The sequence below is a fragment of the Rousettus aegyptiacus genome, unplaced genomic scaffold (assembly GCF_014176215.1).
Source record: "Rousettus aegyptiacus isolate mRouAeg1 unplaced genomic scaffold, mRouAeg1.p scaffold_m13_p_9, whole genome shotgun sequence".
Taxonomy (NCBI): domain Eukaryota; kingdom Metazoa; phylum Chordata; class Mammalia; order Chiroptera; family Pteropodidae; genus Rousettus; species Rousettus aegyptiacus.
Window position 1 is genome coordinate 77,093,020 of NW_023416312.1, and position 18,009 is coordinate 77,111,028.

Sequence of the window (18,009 nt, forward strand, 5' to 3'; positions counted from 1 at the left end):
ATCTTCCTGTGCTCATATGAGAAAATTTCTCTAGAGTTCTTCATCTTTAATTAACTATGTGTCCCATCCATTCCAATGTCTTCAAAATTAACAGTATTTGTGACTTTCTGAATGTTTGTAGCTATCCTCTTGAGCATCAAAATCACAATTTAGTTGAAGTAATGATGTCATGACTGCAAATACTGGTCTTATTAATTAATTTTGATTGCTTTTTAATTTTTACATACTGCTATCTGAAAATCGAAGAATAGAACCTGACCTCCAAGCAAACAGCATATCATCTTATACTATGTATAAAAAAATCTAATTGATCATTATACTTCAAAGGTTTCTGAGGTCTATGTCACAACAGTAGTAACTAATGAATGGCTTTTCAAACTCAGACTGCTTTGTTATTTTGTCTTGGGAACAGAATGAATTGGTCAAGTAGGTGTTTTATTGGTCTTAACTTGCTGGATGGTAGGCTGTAAACCTTAAGTATGTTTCGACAACTCATAAAGTAATAAAGACCCCAGTTAAAAAGTCTCTGATGATTGAGATCATAGACTATTAACCTCATTAATTTTCATCTGGCAGTCATTACAAAATTTATTTAAATTTTATCATTTTCTCACTCTGAAGATTGTAGGAAAGTGTTATTTTTAAAAACTGGGGAAAAAATTTCTGATAGACTTTTTTTTTGTTCATTTTCTTGTGCTACTAAGTGATATACTTCTCCTTCAAGAATATTTAAATATTTAAATGGCTATAATGTTTTGCCCTGTAAAGTGACTTCAAATTGGTTCTCAAAGTATTCAATAAACCATATTTAAATCTGAAAGAATAAAAGCTCAATACAGACTCTAAATCTGATCTCATTTTATAATTTGGCATCTAGACATTTGGATGTCTCACCCTCTGTGAAGAAAGTCATCTACTTTCATTGTCGGTAGCTAGTTCTTTTTTTACAACTCTAAGAAAATATGCATCGGGCTTTATAGTTTCAAAAATAAGTCAAAAAGCATCTTTGAAAAAAAAACTATGTGAAAGGCATTCCAAACTAATGGATATATGTAGTGTTTATTGAGCGCCAAGTTTTATTTATTGAGCATCTACTGTGCTAGATAGGTGTTTCTACTCTCGAAATGAATAAGCTTACTAAGTTTGGCCAGGAAGCAGAAGACTATGATCCAGTATCTAAAACTGGTCTGGAAAGTGTGTTTTCTAGTGGTGGAGAGAAATAATAGCCCAGGGCTTGGGGATGAGAGGACTAGGGTGCTGCTCCCAACACTGTCACTGGACATTGTGTTAATGGGGTGGGGGGTGGTGGTGTTCATCTCTTGACTCTTCAGTTTCTCCTCTGAAAAATGAGAGGGTTGATCTGAATGTTCTTACATGTATTTTCCACACAATTCTATGAACTGTAAGGAAGGGACCAATGTTGAATGTGGTATTCAAGAGAAACCTTATGGAGAACTTGGGGCTTCACAAAGCCGCATGAGGCAAGCAGTATTTAGGGATAACTAATCTGGTTCCTATTGTTAGATATGTGATTGCTTTTAGTTTACAGTGTATAATAAATAATTACAAAACTAGGATAATGTATATATTTACCTACTTTCTTGGGAAGGTAAGATTTTTAGGTGATTAGAGAATAGCATATTAAAATATGTTATTATTTTATTATTTTATAGGTTATTTTTGAACATATCAACTTAGGTTAAAAACAAAATAGAATAGCCCATCAGTTATAACAACACAAAAATTTCATGAATCTGAACATTATCTTTGATTTTGATCCATGGCAAATATGTCTTAACAACTGGCTCTCCAGATCTCCCTGATCTATAGCATTTGCTGATTTTCATAATGTAAATGTTCTCACCATGGCTGATTTCACACTCCCAATGTGAGGTAACTAACCGGAGTTAGGAAGACATGTGCACAATCAGCTCTTGTGAGTCAGTGCTAGCAGGCTCCAGCGCACCACCAAAATATATAATGTGTACATAAGGAATATATTTACCTTTCTTTCTGAACCAGTTAAGTTGATGCCCCTTTTACCCTTAAATATGTCAGTGTATATCTCTTAAGAATGAAGACATCCTCCTAATAACCATAATACAATGATCAAAAACAGGAAATTAACACTGACATAGTATTATTATATAATATATTATTATAGAGACTTTATTAAAATTTTGCCAATTTTCCCAATAATGTCCTTTATAGCTTTAAAAAATATTTGGCCCAGAGTCTAATCCAGTATTGTCTATATTTTTGAGATAAAAATGTATTTTCTCATAAGTTTCTGTCTCTAGCCCTCTTCCACTTTGTAAATCCCCCTTCGTCCTTTCTTCACACCTCTTAATCTTTCCACAAGCAATTATAGCAGTAACTTATAGTGTCTAAATTAGAAGTGCTATCAAAGTATAACAGTAAATGTGTTAGCAATGATAGACATCAAATTCTGACAGTGGTTCTAGTGTTAAAATTTTATTTAATGTTGATAAGTTACTAGTAACAAATACTGCACTTAAATTCAGAGAATAGTCTTTGTTGTTATTAATGTTCCTGTCCCTCTTAGTTATTAATATGACCTTGGCTTTATATGCTTGCATGTGTGCCAATAAAAGAGTCTTATTGGAGGTTCTGGGCAATGCTGATTTTATTTTATTTTTCTGAGAATTTTTATAAGAGTTTATTTGAGCCAAACTGATAACATACGCTGGGGAGCAAGATCTCAGATGCTCTGGCTAGGCAATACTAACTTTAACCAATTCACTTTCAGCAATATAGGGAAACAGCTTAAAAATGTTTAGTGTGTGTGTGTGTGTGTGTTATTCTGCTAACAATATTTTTTCTGTTTCCAAAAACTATTGCTATTTCTATAAAAACTAATACCGAACAACAATGTCACAATAGCAACAAATAAAATAAAGAATAATGTAATCATTAAATGTTTATGGGTTTAAAATGATAATTTTCCCTGAACATTTTTAAAAATCCAGCATCACAATAGGACCTTCAAAGTAATCCATAAGTCTGAGTTGAGAGGTCTGCCCATGCCTTATTCAGTCCTTTTTGTTGTTTATTGAATTTTGGCATTCAAAAAATAATGCAAAAGTCATCTGTCTACACAAAGAAATCCAATGACATGTTTAAGTTTAACCATTTAATACAAATAACTAGGACCAGTGCCATCATAAGGGATAAAATAATTAGCTGCTGATAAGAATGAATTATTTTGGCTAGTATTTCTCAAGTGATTTAAGCAGACGGCAGAATACAGTTTTTTCCTTGAGATTTCTAGATATTCATACCAAGTTTTGACTTTGCTTCCATGGAGATCTGGCCATTTAGTGGAAAAAAAAAACAGGAAAGAAAAAAAAAACAGGAAAATCAAATGGATTATGAAATAAAGACAAAACAAAAATGTTTACTGTAATTACCATCTAATTTCAGTCTACAAAGCACATGTACCCTAAGCCTTGACTACATTTTCACTGCCAGTGCTTAGTGCAAGCCCCATGACCTCTCAGACTGTCTATCCCTTTCCACTTCATCACCCAGCGACATTGTTCTACAATGTCAGACTGAACGTGTTGCATCCATGGCTCTCCATTGCCACACTCCTACCTTAGGATGCCTTTCCAAGGGCCCTCTGTGATTGGGCTCCTGCCTATATCTTCAGCATAAACGTCTCCAGGTCTCCTTTTGATAGAGCTTTCTGCCCTCCACTTCCTAGGTGTTAGCCAAAGGAACTACTTATAGTTCCAAGAGGAGAGAGGCTTTTGTTTTGACTTTCCATGGTTTTGTACACACTCCACCCTGGGCAAAGCTCTTTATCTTTTGTTTGCCTAATGAATACTATGTTATTTCAACTCTTACCTTCCTTATAAACCCCTTTATGACTCCTGCCCGCATTCACCTTTGTACATACATTCTACTTGGTCAGTATTCTACAATAGCACCTACAACACTTCATTGGATTTATTTGATCCTGACTGTCTTCTCTTACTAGGTTGCAAGCTCTTTGAGGACAAGGACCATAATTATTCATCTTTGAATCACCAGCTCCTAGTCTATTCTGTCGCATAGGAGGCACTCAATAAATACTGTAGAATAAAGAACAAATCTAACTTGAATTATCTAGATCAACAGTTCCCAATCTTTTTAGCACCAGGGACCCATGCTCCTATGAGAATCTAATGTATGATGATTTGAGGAGGAGCTGAGGCAATGCGATGATCCATGAGCCACTGGGGAGTGGCTGCCAATATAGATGAAACTTCGCCTGCTAGCCAGCTGCTTACCGCCTCCTGTGTGGCCTGGTTCCTAATAGGCCACAGACTGGAACTGGTCCACGGCCCAGGGGTTGGGGACCTCTGATCTAGATAACTAACCACTGTCCAATAATACATAGCCACCAGCCACATGCGGCTATTTACATTTAAATTTTAATTAATTAAAATTAAAAATTCAGTTCCGCTAGCCACATTTCAAGTGCTCAATAGCTACTTGTGGCTATCATACTGGACAGCACGGATTATAAAAACCGCCATCATCACAAAAGGTCTAATATCTAGTGCTGATCTAGATAATTCTTCATTCTCTCATTTCAATCTAATAAGCATTGATTTCTACTATATGCTAACATTTGTGCCAGACATGATGGTTATAGCAAATATGAATAAAACATGAATATTATTATGATTATTATTTGCAAGGCATCGAAAATCTGGTAGGGAGAAACTTTGTAAAATGAGAGAGATTATTTCCATATTGAGACATCGGGGAACACCTTTATAAACATTTTCTCCTTTAAACTAGGCACTGAAGGATGGAGAGATTTTGAATGGGGGCAACCTTGGGAAAGGAAAGAAAATAGTGTGAACAAATGTACAGAAGTGGGAAAATACTGGAAAAATAGGAAATAACTTAGTTTGTTTAGAATGGATGGTATAGGAGCAGGGAGTAGTTGTTTAGTTTATATATTCATTCCTTCATTCTGTAAATATTGGAGCACCTATCCTGTTTTAGGCTCTATACTAAGCACTAGGGATACAGTGACCTGTACAGACATTGCCCCAGCAGAGTTCACATTTATGAGTGATGAGATTTGGATAAGACTATGGAAGGCGCTGCAAGCTACCCTACAGATTCTGTACTTTGTTCCTTAGGCTCTCATACTCAAAGTGTGGACTTTAGAACAGCAACATGGGCTGGGCATGACCGGAGAGTTTGTTAGAAATGCAGAATCTCAGGTCCCACTCTAAGCCTCAGACTTATTGAATCAGAATTTGCATTTTAGCAAGATCCCTAGGTTATTCTTAAGCACAGTAATGTTTAAGGGGCATAATTGTAGGCCAGCTGAGCTAATAAGATAGTATGCGAGTGAATTACATTAAGTAAAGGAGTAAGAAGGTAGCAAGTGAGTAAGCATAAAAGAGAGCAAGGAAGGTAGTATTCTAATCAGTATCGGATGTAAAAGAAATGGGACATAGGACTATTACTGTGGCTTAGATGAGAAGTAGGAGGGTTTGTATGTGAGAGACATTGAATCTTTTGCATATAGATATAGCTTCAGTTTCATTAACTCATAATGGAAATATTGTATATTATTCAAAGTGAAAAAAAATCAGCAAATTCAGTAATATGGTATTTGAGATGTCTTAGAAAGGTGCCAGCTACTTTAGACAAGGTGTATTGGTATGTCTATTTCCTATTGATGCCACAGGTCCATCATCTACTCGTGAGTACTGAAGTATGAGGCCCTTAATTGTACAAGTTAATATAGGGGTGAGGATAAGGATCCCAGAAATTAAGTCATTATATCTAAGTTCACAAGAAGCTGATTTGTAAGCTAGAAAATCAATTTATTAATTTACAATGGCATAATTATCTTTCCACTAACCAGAGATTTTTTACTTTTATTACTGGCATTACATTTTTATAACAACTTTTAATTTTGAAATAGTTTAAAACTCATGAGAAGTTGCAAAAGTAATACAGAGAATTCCCATGTATCCTTCACGCAGCTTTCCCCAATGATAATAGCTTATATAACCATAGAATTTGTCAATCCCAGGAAATCAACAGTGATACAATACTGTTGATTTAAGTACAGACCTTATTCGGACTTCACCAGGTTTTTCATATTTTTTTGTGTGTTTTTTTCTATGAAATTTTATGAGATGTGAGATTTAAGTAAACATCACCATGATCAGGAAACACAACTGTTCCATCACCACGAAGAAACTCCCTCCCATTAGTTCTTAATAGTTTCACCCTTTCCCTAACCTTACCCTTGGCTACCACTGATCTGTTCTCCATTACTATAATTTTATCATCATGTATAACTCTTTGAGATCAGCTTTTTCCACTAAGCATAATGCCTTTGAGGTCCACCCAAGTTGTTGCATCTATCAGTAGTTTCTTTTTATTGCTGAGTAGTGTTCTATTGTATGAATGTACTACAGTTTGTTTAACCGCTTACTAGTTGATGGACATTTGGGTTGTTTCCTGTTTTAGGCTATCATAGGTAAATATGCTATGAGCATTTGTGTACAGGTTTTTGTGTAAGCATAAGTTTTCATTTCTCTATAATGAACACTCAGGAGTAAGATTTCTGGATTATATGGTAAGTGTATGTTTAACTTTATAAGGAAGTGCCAAATTGTTTTCCAGAGTAACCAGAATAAGATCTTAAAAGTTACATAAGTAATTTATGCAAAAATTACAAGTCACTGTAAAAAAAATAACATAAGGTAGCAATACATAAAGTGAAAAGCAAAATTACAAGCCCTGGAATCCTACACCATTTCTTTCATGAGAGGTAACTTTGTTGTTTTCTGTATATTCTTCAAGAATGTTTTATGCATATGCAAGCACATATATGTAGATGAAAATACATATATTCACAAATGGGATCACACTATATAAGCTTTTTGCAACTTGATTGTTTTTACTTAACATCTCTTAGACATATTTGTGTATCAGTAAATAAACACATACTTAATTGCTTTAATGGTGGGCATAGAACTCCATTGTATGCCCAGTCCCTTAATGATGCCTTTTCTATTGTTGTCAGTTTCTCTTTATGACAAAGCTATAAAGAAAATCTTTCTACATATATCTTTCTGTAATCTGCATGAGTATAACTGTATGATAGATTCCTAGAAATGGAAATGCTAGCTTAATTTTACATGTTGAGATACCTTTTTTAAAGTTTATACTTCCACCAATGATATATGAAAATTTTCAGTTCTTCACCAACACTGAATATTATCCAAATTTTAAACATCTGCCAATCTGGTAGAAGTGGAATTTAATTTGCACATCTTAGTGGGAAATGAAGTCAGAGCTCGTTTATATATGTATTAGCCATCTGCATTTCTTTTTTAATCTTATTTATTTCTTATGGTGACATTGTTTAATGAAATCCAATAAGTTTCAAGTGTATAATTCAACAATAATTCATATATATATCACATTGTGTGTTCACCGCCCATAAATTTCTTTGTCACCACATACTTGACCCCTTTTACCCCATCTACCTCTCCCTTCCCCCACTACCTCCAATAAGTTAGTAGACTTCATATCCTTTGTCAATTTTTCCAATGGAGTATTTTTATCTTATTGATTTGTGAGAGTTCTGTGTATATTAAGGAAGTTAGCTTTTTTCATTCATGTAGCTAATATTTTCTCGCAGTTTACAGTTTATCTTTTGACTTTGTTTTGGTATTTTGATATACATAATTTTAAATTTCTATAGACTCAAATTTATCCATCTTTAGGCTTCTGGATTTTTGGTCCCGTTTAGAATGGTATTAGAAAACACAAAACATATATGTATGCTGTCTAGAATAAGAGACTATCTGGAAAACCTGATTTATAATCAAAAGCTTGATTCATTTGTATGGAGTCAGAGCAAAGAGAATTGTGGGATGCTTTATTTTGATTATTTGACTAAGGCTGCTACGCTGTGGGATATGCATTTCTAGGACCAGAATATTTTTGAATTAGTGTCTTGCCCCTTACACTGTATCAAATGTTCTAACTATTCAACTTTCCTTTTTCGGTATTTATCAGGCACCAAAAGCTTCTGCCATTATAATATCATTTCATGAAGGACATGCTACAAATAATTAAGATGAAAGCTTATTTTACATTAGTTACATATTTCATCAGATGGCATTTTCTCATTTTGTCCTCAAATCCTTAGGGTGTCTTCTTCAGTCATTCAGTACCCTATGAAATAGATTCCACTTGTTAGAATAGGACTGAGGCACATAGCACTGTGACCTGCATATCAAAGGCGCAATAAATATTTTTTGAATGAGTTCTAGGAAAAAAAGGGGTTACTGTGAAACAATCGTAAATATCAGTATAAATCTGCTATAAAATTTTTCTGATGTTATAAGAGTTAGTTATTCTCCTTCAGTTGTATTTTCACAAAATGAAAGTAAGTTTACTAAACAGTGGCATTTTTCAATTTTGTTCAAAGTATAAAATTGTTCAAAGTCTCAGGTGCTACATAATCAGCTTAGAATGTAAATTTATAAAATAGATGAAAAACTGCACCATGTGCTAGAAATGTGATGTTTAGAGTAGAAAATCAGTAGTTTCCAGCTAATACTAAAACAGAAAATCATTTAATATCAATTGACATTAAATTGGCACAATTGAACTAAATTAATGTAAAATGACTTGGTACAGAGCCCAATTTTTCTATTACTTTAAGTGGAATTTTGTATTAACTTATATAACTGTAAATTTTCCACTACTTCCTATTTAATGTTCTGGCTGCATCATTCTGTAACTTGAACCTATTAAAAACTGTGTAACATCCTACCAAAGAGAGTCTATAAAAGAAATGGAAATTTATTTTGAATAGTATTGCACTCTCCAAAGATTTAGAAGTGAAAATGTCTTCAATTTTATTTCTTGTTGATATTTAGATCGTTCTGTTTAACTTTTATTGTTCAGTTGATTAAATATTGTTTTTAAAGTTGCGGGGAAAAAACCAGTAAGCACAGAAGATGGGAGATAAACTAAGACACAGACGTGGAAGGAATATAATTTAAGGACTGAAAATAATCATATAGCATTAGGAATGCTTTAGACGTGCTAGCGGATGAAATCTCGACTTACATCAGCTTGCGATATTTGTCATTTGGAAAGTTTGTCTTGTTATTAAGTACATTTACTCATTTTCCGCTAATTGACAAGTAATTTGGTATGAAATATTTTAACCAAAAATATTTAAAGGAAACAGAAACGAATAGCTCTGAACTAAACGATTGTATGAATCTGGGAACTTCTATAACAGCAATGGAGACAACTGTAATAGGTCACTTCTTCCTGTCCTAGGAAAAGCGACGCTTCAGAGGGGACAGGCCCTCTCCGAGTTTATCTCCCCCGCGTGAAAGAGCCTGGCAGTCAAAGGGCCGGGAAACTGGATTCAAAACAAACATAAAAAGGGTGATATAGACTTGAATTAACTAAGGAAGCGGAAGGGGTCCGTTCTCACTTTAAATACCTGGGGGAAGGGGTAAGGAGGCAGGATAAGGAAGCAAAATTCTTTAAATCATGAGGCCACCCCTGCCCATGTTTCCGGGAAAACGTGGATGAGCGGGGGAAGTGGAGGAAGTCCGGGTAGGTCCCCTTCGACTTCTTGGGTAACCAAATTTCGATATCCCCTCCACTTCACTCCGCACCCCCTTCACCTGCTCAAGAGTCGACAATAAATAGGTCCAGCGCCGGGCCTAGCCCAGTAGCCCAGCTCCCAGCGTCTTCCAGACCCTCGAGAGACAGACTACGTTTTCTGGGAGACAGGAATCGCGAGTTGTCAAGAATAAATTCCCCCCCACCCCCAGTGCCAGGTCTTCCTGGTAGAGAATCAGCTTGCTTTCTCTCTACACCCGGAGCAAAAAGCACACACAAAAAACTCAAAACACAAAACCCTCAAATCATTTAGGATCAAGTGCCAGAGTTAACAAGAGCTGAGTCCTTTTGGTAGTTAAGAGTAGGGGCCGCGGTTCGGGAACTAGGGCCAAGGTTCCTCACTGGGGCGTGTCAGAGGGGACATCGCAGGGTGATGTCCAACTTGGCTGCCACTTCGGGCTGCGCGGGGCGCGGAGGGGCCCAGGGAACGAGTCCCGAGCGAGCCCGGTTTCCGATTTCCCACGGCCGCGTGCTGCGCCGAACATTCCTTTCTCCGTCTGGTCGACCCCCGCCTCTGGCCCCAATAAAGAAAGAGGAAACACGGCCCTATCAGGTCCCTGGCGGAAGCGCTGCCAAACGAATGAGTAAGTCAAGCGCGGGCACGGCACCTTGTTTACCCCACTCGGCGGCGCGCCCCTGCCGGCGCCTCGTTTGGCGGTGGCGTCCGAGACGCTGCACCCAGGAGGCAGCCAGCCGCGATTGGCTGGTGACTGGGAGGAGTACGCGGAGTGGGAGGGGTGGGAGCCCCGCGCTGCAGTGCCAGCACGCTGACGCTAGATGCCGCTCCCTCCCAACGGGAGCGGAGCGCGGGTTCGTGGCCGACAGATGGCGCCTGCGCGTTCCATTCGCCTCCAAGTCGCCGAAGAGCGAACACCCCAAACAATCCCGAAGCGCCACCAAAAAAAAAAAAAAAAAAAAAAAAAAAAGAAAAAAAAGAAAAAAAAAACCCGCCGGATCCGACCGCCACTTTCAAAACCCCCCACCGCTCTAGAACCGCGGGAGCTTCCGTCCCTGAGTAGAATTCGAGGGTGTAAAGAAGAGGAAGGGGAAAATATCTTGTACCAGCCCAGGGGTGAAGAAGCCCCCGGCCTGAGAAAGAAGGAAGGAGTGGGGGAGGCGAACAGTCTCGTTGCTGCCTCTGTGTACGCTGAGGGGGGAGGTAAGTTATAAAATGGCGGAGGCGAAGCTTCTAGAAGTTTGGAGGGGCACCCGGACGGCGCGGGGCCCACCATGAGGTGTGTACGGTTGAAATAGGGCGCGAGAGAGGAGTTGGGAGGAAAAGCGATTGGGCGCTCCGTTGCCATTTAATTTCCCTTCTTCCTTTGCCCCCAGCGGGGCCAGCCGTAGAGCGGGTGGCCAAGTCAAGGCGGGGGTACTCGTCATCCCCGCATAACCCCTAGCTCTTTTCTCCGTTGTACCAAGTCGCTACGTCCACACTGTCAAGGAACTTCCAGCCCCCTTCTTCCCTACCTCCTCCTACTCCTAGAGTGGCTTTCTACCGCAGGACTCTTCTTTTCGACTACCCTCCCTGAAGATTTTCTCTTCCTTCCCTCGCCCCACTCTCCCTCGGGGCCTCTACGGCGACCACCCCCCTCCCCCCAAGGGTGGCCCAAAATGGAGAACGCAGAGCAGCGCAAGATGGAGGCTCCGCTTCTCTGTGTAGCATTAGATTTAGGTGTCTTTTCTCTGGCAGGCTCTTGAGGCTGGGAGAATCAAAACTGGAGGTGGGGTGGAGTGCGAGCCGTACTCGGGGGAGGCAAGCCGGGGAGACTGTGGTTGGCGGGGGAGAGCGCGGTATCTTGTTGAGGGGAAGGAAGAGAGCAAAATGGTGGTGCTAGGAACCTGGGGGGAGGGGAGGAGAGGAGGCTCAGTTGTGTATATTTGGGCCTCGGACCGAGGGAGGCGAGGGAAAATCTACTCTGATCACACCCCTCCCTCGTGCCCCCTCCCTTCTCCCTTCCCCTCCTTCCTTTCCTCCCTCCCTCCTCTCCCTCCCTCTCTTCCTCCCTTCCTAGAGAGGGAACAACATTCATGTGACGGGCCCCTCTGCTTCTCCCCCGCCCCATCATCTCCAGCGCGTGGTGGGGGAACTGCTGGGGAAAGCGATTGGCATCGATCTCTCCATCCCTTCCGAGGCCCGACTTCGGTCAGTTTTTTTCGGACAACAATTTTATAAATAGGTTGGGGTCTGGCGGTGTTGTCCCCCGCGTGCAGCCCTTGCCCCGAGGGGGGCCCTGCCTGGCTAGCATGGGTGGAGGGGGGGAAGGGCGGGAGTGGAAGGCTGTTTGTTGGGGGGTTTTGGCGCCACTTTTGTTTTAGTTTTAGTGCTGCTTTTCGTTCCCACCCCCACCCGCGCTGTCTTTCTCAAGACACGAACTGATCTGATCCTTGCCCCAGGTAGGCAGCTTCTGCTTTTTCCCTCCACACTTTTATTCTGGCGGGGGGTTGACTTTTTCTCTCTCTCACCCGCTGATCTGTGGACGGCGATTTTAGGAACGGAAAGGGTCGGATGGGCCATTGGAGAGAGACGGTGTGGGAAACAGCATCAAGTAGTTTCGCAAAACTTTGAGCCCCGTTCCCATTCTGGCCTACATTGTAAACGTATTGTTGATTTCTGCCCTTTTTTTTTTTTCGTCGCGAGAATGTCTTGTTTTGCTTTTAGTTTTTAATAAGACGCTGTACTTTCGACATTTAGTTTCCGCTGCCCCTTGTTGTACATGTCATTTTATTTTTAATCCTGAACTGTAACGGGTTTTATCGTGTGATTTTTTTCGTGCTGCTGTGTTCAGCTTTAATTTTTAATATCACATTAGTAGTTTCATCCGGTTTGTGACTTTCTCCGTGGCCTAGAAATGTTTTATACGTTGTTGCCTATCACCTCCCTCTTTTCTCTTGGATGGACTTTTTTAATTGGGGGTCATGGTGATTAATCTATTTTTTTTTTACAGTTCACATGATATATCTATTAGAAACTTTTGATCTATAGGATTAGGTTGAAGTAAATGAAAAGCTTGTGTTGGTTTGAAATGGTTCCTTAAAATGCTCCCCCCCCCCGCCCCGTGAAGCCCCATCTTCCTCTCACACTGGAGTGTAAATTCCATACCCCTTTTCTCCCACGGACCGCCGTATTTCACAGCAGCCACACCCTGTATTTGTCTCGGTGGATTGGACTCATTATCAGCTAATTTAGTGACTCTTAAACCACCATGATGGAACTTGCTTAAGCACGAAGCTTCCTTTCCTGTTTAGTCCTAGTGGTTAGTGTCGAAAGAGGAATAATCGAGGTTTCTTGATGAATCCTGGTGCAGTCCAACCTCTGCCTTTTTTCTGTTGTCTTTTTCCTACTCCGGGCTGTTGGCGGTGTCAGCACCGCTGCTGGGGGCGGGGGGTGGAGGGGAGAAAGAGTCGGGTTACCGAAGTGCGTCATTCCTGGCTCTAGCAGGGCCTGCTCGGGAGCTGCTGGTGTTTGTTACTGTCCTCGCAGCACTTTCCTGCCAACCTTCTCTCTGCGTATTGGTTAGGAGCAAAAGCAGGAGGCGGTCTCCTAATTCTATCTGTAGACTAGCGCGTTGCGTTTAAGGGTATATGTGAACTTATTTAAAAAAAAAAAAAAAGACCGGCCCTGGAAAAATGGATACATTTTTGTTTAACGACATAATTCAGGTAGTTTAGACTTGCTTTCGTATATTTCACCAATGAACGGTGGAGTTGATTTTGAACATTTTAAATCACTTAACGTTAAAATGCCTGGTTTTCTTTCTACATTGATATGTATAATTAGGGATCAGGAGGACCAGTTAAGGCATAAGTAAGCGTTCAGCGGTCTTTTAAGTGGTTGAATTGTAATTTTATGACACATTATGTTAAACAGTCTTTTTTCCCCATTTTGAGCCAAGGTGCTACATAGATGCAAGCTAATTGCACATGTTAAAAGTTCATTTTCATCACGTATTCCTATTTATCCGTTTAGATATAATTTTAAATATGTCCTTAGGATCTTACAGACGTCATTAAAATTCTTAAAGATGGCTTTTTTGTTGTTGTTTTTGACTGAATTCTTAAATTTACCACGTAACAAGGCATTGTGTAGAATGGCTGTATAGCTACCCTGTTAGATTCTTGTCTTCTTGCTAGTTTTAGATACTTGCTAATGTTATCTTTGGATTTTTTCTCGGTGTACTTCCGGAGCACAGTGTCTTCCTCTTAATTCTTTTCTGAAGATAATTATTGGGGGAGAAAGTGGTGGAAGGTAGAGATCAAGCAAAAGTAACATTGAGTTGATGGTTGTAGCTGGGTGGTTGAGTACAGGAGAGCTCATTGTACTATTACTCTCTCTACTTTTGTGTATATTTAAATTTGCATAATTAAACTTGAAAAAATTTTAAATTGGTCTTGCAATTTTGTTGTAATGACTTAAATTTATATTTACATATCAGTTATTTGCATAGGAAACTTGTGCTTGTGTATAAGTAATTTCACAACTCTAATATAGCAACTTACAAAAAGTATTTAATTCGAACCCATGTAGGAAAAGCAATATAAAAACATAAATTGGTTGAACTTTAAATGTAACTTAGTCTGAATGTGCTCTAGTTTTAGTTTCTTCTTTAATCCTTTGAAAATAGGAAAACTTCATTTGCAAATTTTGTAAATTCTGCTTGGCGTCAATTTCATTAAGTTGGAGTTACAGTGAGTCATCAGTACGAAAAGATTTACTATTAATAGGAGGGGCTTTGGCAGTTTGGAATAAGTGACAGTGGTTTCAGGTGCCCTAGGGAGCATTCCTGGTAGGAAGATTGAATTGTAGGAGTTGAACTCAGTTTCAATATTTGGTATTTAATGAATGGATAGAGAAAAGAATTGGAAAAGAAATGTCCTTACTAGCCATTCTTTCCCACCGTGAAACAACTATAGCATTCTGAGGTATCAGAGACTGGCAGTGGGGGAGGGGGATTTTTTTAACCCATATGAAAATGGATGTTTGCATATAAAATAAGTTAACCTCCCCCAAGAATCTGGTGCTATAGTTAAAAGTTCATATGTAAAATATTTTAATGTTTCCTATTACAAAAATTCTGACCATTACCCATCAATTAAAATAAAAGTGCAATGCAGTTAAAACCCTATCTCCTTAGTATATTTGTGAATTGCTTCTAAATTCTTTGGAGGTAAGTGCCTTACTTTCTGCAATTTTGTGGTGTTCAATGTCAGGGTTTTTCTCCCCATATGATGTATTTTTCAATATATGTTAAAGTTCTACAGAATCCAAAATAATGGATATTTAATTTTGTTTGGTGAAGTGTGTTCTGTAATTGTGAAAACAAAATTCCACCCTCCTCCGGGAACAGACATTTCATAACTGTTAATATTAGTCTGTATATTTCATATTCATTTTAGCTTTAGAACGATGTTAAGACAAGTTACATATTTTGAATTCTTATTTGCAAATAATTTTAAATAGATGATTGTGGCTTCAGATTTATTGTGCTGAGGCAACAGCTAAACTACTAAACCAACAAATTATGAGTTTGGTAACTTTGAAGTCTATTTAGTTAGGATTTTTTTTTAAAGCCCAAACACTCAAGATTTTAATGAAATTAAGTTCTACATTCCTTTTTCATTTGTTCTTTTAGACATTATTGACTTCAGGACCCATGGCCTGAAGACCTATGAATTCAAATGGGTGGTGAACAGGCGCAAGCTCAAATTATCTTTTGGGAATATAGGGTTGGATGTGAAAATACTCTTTGGACTGTTTAGTAATGCATAATATTCTGCATGTTTAACTGATGTCACCCACAGTCATGTGTGGGAAGGGAGTAAATAGTGAATAGCATGTTCTTTTTGCTTTGGGTTCTTTATAATAGATGGAAGACTTCAGTTTTTTGATACTTGAAGTTAACTTTTGAGCTTAAAATTTACATTAACATATGCAGTGATCTATTACAGCTCAATGGGATAACGTTCATATCTCTTTAATGTGACTTTTTTGTCTCACTTTAAAAAAAAGCCTCTTGTATTAGTGCTCTAAAATTGCTATTAGATTATTCGAAGCCTTGAATGTAACAGTTTTACTGTACAGTGGAGCACTGGTATATTTTTGGAGAGCTGGGGAGCATAACAAAGGAAAGAGTTGATCTCAGCTACGGGTATCAGTATATATGTGAGTAATCATTGGAGAGTAAAGAAAAACCTTTATAGGTACAGGTTATTTTAAAAGTTCTTTACATTTTCCTTTTGTAATTTTCTACTTTTGATATATGTTTAAGACATAATTTGTGGTTCAGTAGTGATCCTGTATAATATATTTCTAGCTATCATGAGCAGTGGTTATTGCATGTTCCGTTTGGCCAAAGATATGTGAGTAAACAAAATTGTCAGTTTGAGTTTTTTTCAGTCTTCTGAGTTACCTGCTTTGCATTTAATTTAACCAAATTTTATATATCTTCAGTGTAAATGGTGTTGCCTGGTGGAGTCTTAATTAAGTCTTTTTAGCAGCTGTGGTAATCTGTCTGAATTGTTTTTTATTTATTTACTTATTTTTTTATTATGTTTATTATGTTGAAATAGTAGTTATTTCTGAATCGTGTTTTTAATGTATGCTTACAGTTCTGTATTTGATAGTAACCAATAGAAAACAAGAAGTCTTTACATAAGCTTTGTCTAGTCAAGAGATTATTGGAATTGTTTTAAACTCTCCCTTCGCCAAAGGAAGGGAAAGTGAATAAGGTTAATGGTCTGTTCTTTTTTATTCTTTTAATTGAAAAATACATGACTAGGCTTGATGAGACAAACTAGGGAGATTTCTATAAACTCTGGATAATTTCTAATGTACAACTCGAAGGTAGAATTCCTTTCTAAAAAGTAGTTTAAATTCTGCTGGGGGTGGGAACAAGTTCTGTTTATACTTTTGCATTGATAATATTTGTTGTAATGGAATTTGACCTATAACTTGTTGATCCTGAGATACCCTAAGAAAGTCCTAATTTACTTGCCATTTGAGTTCCTTTTAAATGCCGAAAACGGCTATATGTTTTAACATGTATTATTTAATCTTCTCAGCTACCTTGAAGGATAGGTGGTTATTATCATTTTTCAGATGGGGAAATCGAGGCTCTCAGTAAATGACTTGTCACGTGGTAATAATTTGCAGCCTGAATTCACACCAGAATTAGCTTGGTCTCAAAACTTTCGTGCCTTTTTGTTAAGCGCAGTGGTTTCTCTTACCTGGTTTAGGTCTTGGGTTATCTGTATATAACCAGAAAGCATGTGTCATTTTAATGTTATAAAACGACTTTTTCATGTATAGTGCAGGATAAACAGGGTTAGATGGGTTGCTGCCTGATGAAAAGTCTAAATTGTGTTTTATACTATTAGTTGAAATAGTTGAAATAAATCTGAACTTTGGTTTTGTTTGAGTATGCTCATTTTACAAAAGTTTGTGGGAGAATATGTCGAATTTTTTTTTTTTTTGTCATACTAAGGAAGGTAGAATGGTTTCACTTTTTTTCCCCTTTGGGTCATTTATACTCTACTGAATGTAGGCTAAGTGCGTCTGAGAATAGTTCTCCCCAATCATTCAACTTGTTTATTGAGTGGTTGGATTTGACATTAAAATTTAGGTGACTTTTTTATAATTCACTGCTCTGATTGGTTCTGTAGGGGGGATTATTTTTGTTATTTAATGGTAATTTTAAATATTTTGAGTGTTAGCATCTTCTGTGTTGCTACTTTCTACTCTAGTTCATCTTTTACTTTATTAAATTTTGTTGTTTTTATTTTTATCAGGTAATAGAAAATATCGGTGCTGCAGATTATTAGATTCATTAGTGATCAGAATTGATCTCGGCTTTCTTTGCTTTTCCTCTTCTTACTGTGTTTCATAAACTATAATTAGAATTTTTCTTATTCGAAGGAATGCTAGATGTTGGATATCTAGCCTAAGATAAATTAGTGGAGAAGAAGTAAAACTGAATATATTAGTGCTTTACATAGCCGTGAGTCAAATTTATATACTTTATGTTCATCATTCCCTTAAGCACCATTCTGTAGGAAATAATTTTTCCAGGTGATGCTGTGTTCTGTCCAGATGCTTTGTTCAATATTGGGTCCTTTCATCTGTATTTTCCCTTTTGTACCCTAAGAATACCAGGACCCTGGTGTCCCAAGGTATCCATTGAATTAATTTCTCTCCAGTGCATTTAGAAAGATACCCATTATGTACTGTTCTTGGGAGTATTCAGGAAATTGTCACTCAGATCATTTTCTGAGTTCTGTGGTTAACATAAGGAACCCTGGTTG

General features: G+C 38.0%; 1 protein-coding gene across 5 annotated transcripts in view; it reads left to right on the forward strand.

The window, feature by feature from the left end:
• The first annotated feature begins 10,620 nt into the window (after positions 1–10,620).
• STAG2 (stromal antigen 2) overlaps positions 10,621–18,009 on the forward strand; it is a 119,200-nt gene continuing 111,811 nt past the window's right edge. Inside the window, exon 1 of one of the 5 annotated variants that reach the window (XM_016119922.2) lies at positions 10,621–10,867. Coding sequence is in view for 1 of the 5 variants with exons in the window: in XM_036227293.1 (XP_036083186.1) it covers positions 11,534–11,854 (321 nt within the window). In the remaining 4 variants the exon portion in view is untranslated. Of the gene's footprint in view, positions 10,868–11,310; positions 11,433–11,518; positions 11,855–18,009 lie in introns of those variants that run through there. The other 4 variants (XM_036227292.1, XM_036227293.1, XM_016119921.2 and 1 more) reach the window with 4 other exon arrangements.